Source organism: Grammomys surdaster, unplaced genomic scaffold, assembly GCF_004785775.1.
Source record: "Grammomys surdaster isolate TR1022 unplaced genomic scaffold, NIH_TR_1.0 125877, whole genome shotgun sequence".
In the NCBI taxonomy this organism is placed as follows: Eukaryota; Metazoa; Chordata; class Mammalia; order Rodentia; family Muridae; genus Grammomys; species Grammomys surdaster.
The window spans coordinates 505,821-509,931 of record NW_021620702.1 but is presented as its reverse complement, the minus strand read 5'-3'; the positions used below and the strand labels follow the sequence as shown (position 1 = coordinate 509,931).

The window sequence follows — 4,111 nt, the reverse complement described above, 5'->3', positions numbered from 1 at the left end:
TTTTGGAGTAGGTATAGCCTTGTTGGAGTAGGTGTGGCCTTGTTGGAGGGTGTGTCATTTTGGGGGTGGGCTTTGGGGGTCTTATATGCTGGAGCTATGCACTATGGGACAGTTTCCTGCTGCCTGTGGATCAAGATGTAGATAGAACTCTCAGCTCCTTCTCCAGCACCATGTCTGCCTGCATACTGCCATGCTTCCTACCATGAGTATAATGGACTAAACCTCTGAAACTGTAAGCCAACCCCAATGAAGTCTTTTCCTTTATAAGAATTGCCAGGGGCTAGAGAGATGGCCCAGCGGTTAAGAACACTGACTGCTCTTCCAGAGGTTCTGAGTTCAATTCCCAGCAACCACATGGTGGCTCACAACCACCTGTGATGGAATCTGATGCCTTCTTCTGGTGTGTCTGAAGACAGTGACAGTGTATACACACACACACACACACACACACACACACACACACATACTAAATCTTAAAAGATTTAAGATTTGGAGGGGTGGGGGGGTAGGGGGCTGGGAGGTTGCGGGGGCTGGAGAGATGGCCCAGTGGTTAAGAGCACTTACTACTCTCTTTCAGAGGACCTGGGTTCAATTCCCAGCACCCACATAACAGCTCATAACTGTCTGTAACACCAGTTCCAGGGGATCTGACATCCTCACACAGACACACATAGAGGCAAAACATCAATGCACACAAAATAAGAATAAATTATTTATCCCTTCAATGCACATAAAATAAAAATAAGTAAATAATTGTCTCTTTAAAAACAAAGTGAAAAGGGAAAGGGGTGGGGCAGGTGCCTTTGATCCCAGCACTGGGGAGGTCTGGAGGTGGATCTCTATGTGTTAGAGGCCAGCCTGGTCTACAGAGTGAGTTCCAGGATAGCCAAGGACTAGAGTGAGACCTATCTCAACTAACTAGCTAACTAACTAACTAACTAACTAGCTAAAGTAGATAGATAGATAGATAGATAGATAGATAGATAGATAGATAGATAGCATAGAGGGCTCTGCATTTACTTTCAAACACTACCTATTTCTTGTACAAAAGTAAGGACATTTTTGAAGCAGAGAGCCCAGACCTGTGACTGTCGATCTAGGAGCCAGCAGCTCCACACAGAGCAGAATCAAGCCCAATCAAGGGAATTATCTGTGTAGACTCAGATATGTGTCGGGCAGGAAATCAGGACTTTTATGTTTCGGTGCTGGGCTTGGTGGCTCACACTGTCCCAGCATTTAGGCAAGAGGATCCTGAGTCTGAGGCCAGCAAGAGCAATCAGAGAGGGAGGTGTTTATGAGCCAGTGACCGCTCTGTGTTCCATTCCCCAAACCCATCTGAAGGGGAATGTCTGTTGCAGTTTCTCTGTCTTAGCCTCAGCATGGTGGCAGGAGGGAGGGAGGAAGATATAACTTATTTTTAGGGCATAGGCAGTGGTGCATTAGTATTTAACAGGGGACCTTAAAACTCTGATTCACAGTGATTTCTCTACTATTTCTCTACTATAAATTCTACTGTAGGGGTCCAATTTCAAGGTTCTAATGCAGCAGAAGTGAACCCATGTGTGTTTACCATCTGCTGTCTTAAGTCCCATGAGCCTGTTTTAGGATACCACTGGAGATCCTGAAGGAAAAGTAATAGAGGAGCCACACGATTTAGCCTCTGATTTAGGTGACGAGACCGTTGGCCTCAAACCGGATGCTAACAGTATAATGGATGGGAAAGTGATGTAGAGGAATCCAGGATGAGGGTGGTGGTGACTGTATTCTGTATGTTGCTATGTTGGCTGGCCCCAGGGAATACATCTCCTGGTTTGCATGGTTTTATCCAGTTCCATCTCATCCTGATTCTGGACTTAGCCACTGTGACATGCTCTGTCAATGCCACAAAGGTAAACAAAGTGTATGTAGAGGCTGGGCAATCATTTACTCTGCACTTGCCCTGTCGGAGACCAGCCACCATGTTTTAAAGAAGGTTAGGCTAGAATAAACAGAGGTCTCATGGGAAACGCTGCTATGGATTTTTTTTTTCCTTGTGTCCCCTTAGAACTCGCTTGTTGAAGCTAGGCGTGTGTCTGCAGTCCCGGTGTTTGGAATGCTGAGGCAAGAAGATTGTGAGTGTTTGGCCAGTCTGAGCTACGTTATGAGTTTCAAGCCAGTTTGGGCTGTGTAAGGAGACCCTGTCTCAAAAAAGAAAAAAAAAATCACGTTGAAATCGGAATCCCAAAGTGACAGCACCAGGAGGTGTAGCCTGTGGAAGGTTACTAGGTCATGAGGGCAGAGTCCTGGAAAGGGGATTCCTGTCCTGTTAAAAGATACTTCAGAGAGTTCCCTCATGTCTCTCTACCATGTGAAGATTCAGAGGGAAGAGAGTTCCTGGACGGGAGCTGAGACCTCTCTATTTTTTGCTCTTCCTAGTTCCTGTCATTCAAAAGACTTTATATTATATTAAGCTATTTAAATCTAAGCTATCCTCTCATTATCCTCATTTACGAATGAGAAAGCTGACTATTAACTACCCAGGTCACTCAGCTAATACGTGGTTCTGAAAGGAGTCCAGGCTTGATGGCTGCATAATTTGTACTGGGTCTTGAGGGGGAAGAGAGTAGGTGTTAGTCAGGGGAAAGCAGCTAGGAGCGTGGTGGGGAGCACTGTCTTCCAGACCCTGTGAGAGCAAGTGAGCTTTCAGTAGCTTCTAAAATTTCTAAGATTTTCTCATCTTCTCTCCAGCTCTCTCCGCCATGGGAGTAATTCTTTCTTTACCTTTTATCCATTGTTTGTTTGTTTTCTAGACAGAATTTCTCTGTGTGGCCGTGGCTGTCCTGGAACTTGCTCTTTAGACCAGGCTGGCCTTGAACTCAGAGAGCCACCTGCCTCTGCCTCTCGAGTGCTGGCACTAAAGGTGTGCGCCACCACCTCCCAGCTGCAGGACTGAATTTCTTTTATCTTTCACATCTCTTTCTGAGTTTTTATTTGACTTTGTCTGATGTGAGGAGGACCCGAGGTGCGGAGAGATATGATAATCTTGGTGTCTTACTTTTTCTCTCTTTACATAAATGGGATATTCTTGAGGAAGATGAGGTGATTGATATATCCTGGAGCCAGAGAAATCACAAACTGCTCAATAATCAACCCTTGGCCTGGGGACTGTGTATGCTCATACACAGAGGGTTATGGATTCTGAGAGACAGAGAGAGGGGTTGGGGCGGGGAAGAGCGAACAAGAGGGATTAGTTTCTAAAGAAGTGAAACTAACAGTTCCCAGCTCGCTCCCACCAGATGAACTTGACCTAATTTAGAGAACACCGGGTGCGCAGGAGCAGACTGTGTAAGCAGAATGGTTTGGTCGAGGATGAAGTCAGAAGTGAATTTGGGAGGAGACTTTCTCCTTCCTAGGGTCAGGTTTTGGGGCAGAGCTGCGGACCATGGACTTACCTGTGTCAGCAAAGCTGATGATCTCATATTCTTGTCTCTGGTCATGCTCCAACAGGGTTTCCCGTTGGGGCCCACGGAGGCGCTGCAGCGCGGTCTTGAGAGCCGCTCTGGACACAGGCCGATTGAGTGTGGGGCGCTGGCTGAGGTGCAGCTTGTCCAGGATACTTTTCTTGGCCAAATCGAGAAGCAGCTCCCGCTGGCTCTCCAGGTCAAAGGTGGCACCCCAACATGCTGGACATGAACCATCAGTTTTGAGGTTCACTACTTTGGCTGGAGTCAGGAACAGAAGAACCAGGAGCAAGGAGGAGGCCATTGCTGGAGGATGATTTCCTTAAAGGACACAGAACCTTTGCTCAGGATCTCACCAAGAGTGGCTTCAACTCTGTCCTGGCCACCAGGGACCCTGGGAGGAGTGTGCCTCCAGCTGGCATGACTCCTTTTTGTCAGAGATACAGCGGCCAAACATCTGGCTCGAAAACTGAAGCCAGTACAGGTGGAACTTGGCAGTACGCTCCTGCCAGTGAAAGGACAGAGGGGGGTGGGGGTGGGGGGGGGGATGTGCGGATTGTTTGAAGAAAGAGATGTCTTTCTCTTTCTACCGTTGAGAGATTGTTAGCCAAATGAGCTGCTCCCCAGAGGACAAAGGTTAGGACCTGTGAAGCCTGGGGGGAAGTGTTGTA

At 47.4% G+C, this 4,111-nt stretch overlaps 1 protein-coding gene across 1 annotated transcript in view; it reads right to left on the bottom strand.

The window, feature by feature from the left end:
* Positions 1-3,866, bottom strand: part of Inhbc (inhibin subunit beta C) — a 12,192-nt gene extending 8,326 nt beyond the window's left edge. Inside the window, exon 1 of the mRNA XM_028752128.1 lies at positions 3,432-3,866. Coding sequence (XP_028607961.1) covers positions 3,432-3,744 — 313 coding nt within the window. The 5' untranslated portion in view covers positions 3,745-3,866. The remainder of the gene's footprint in view (positions 1-3,431) is intronic.
* Between the last annotated feature and the right edge of the window lie 245 nt (positions 3,867-4,111).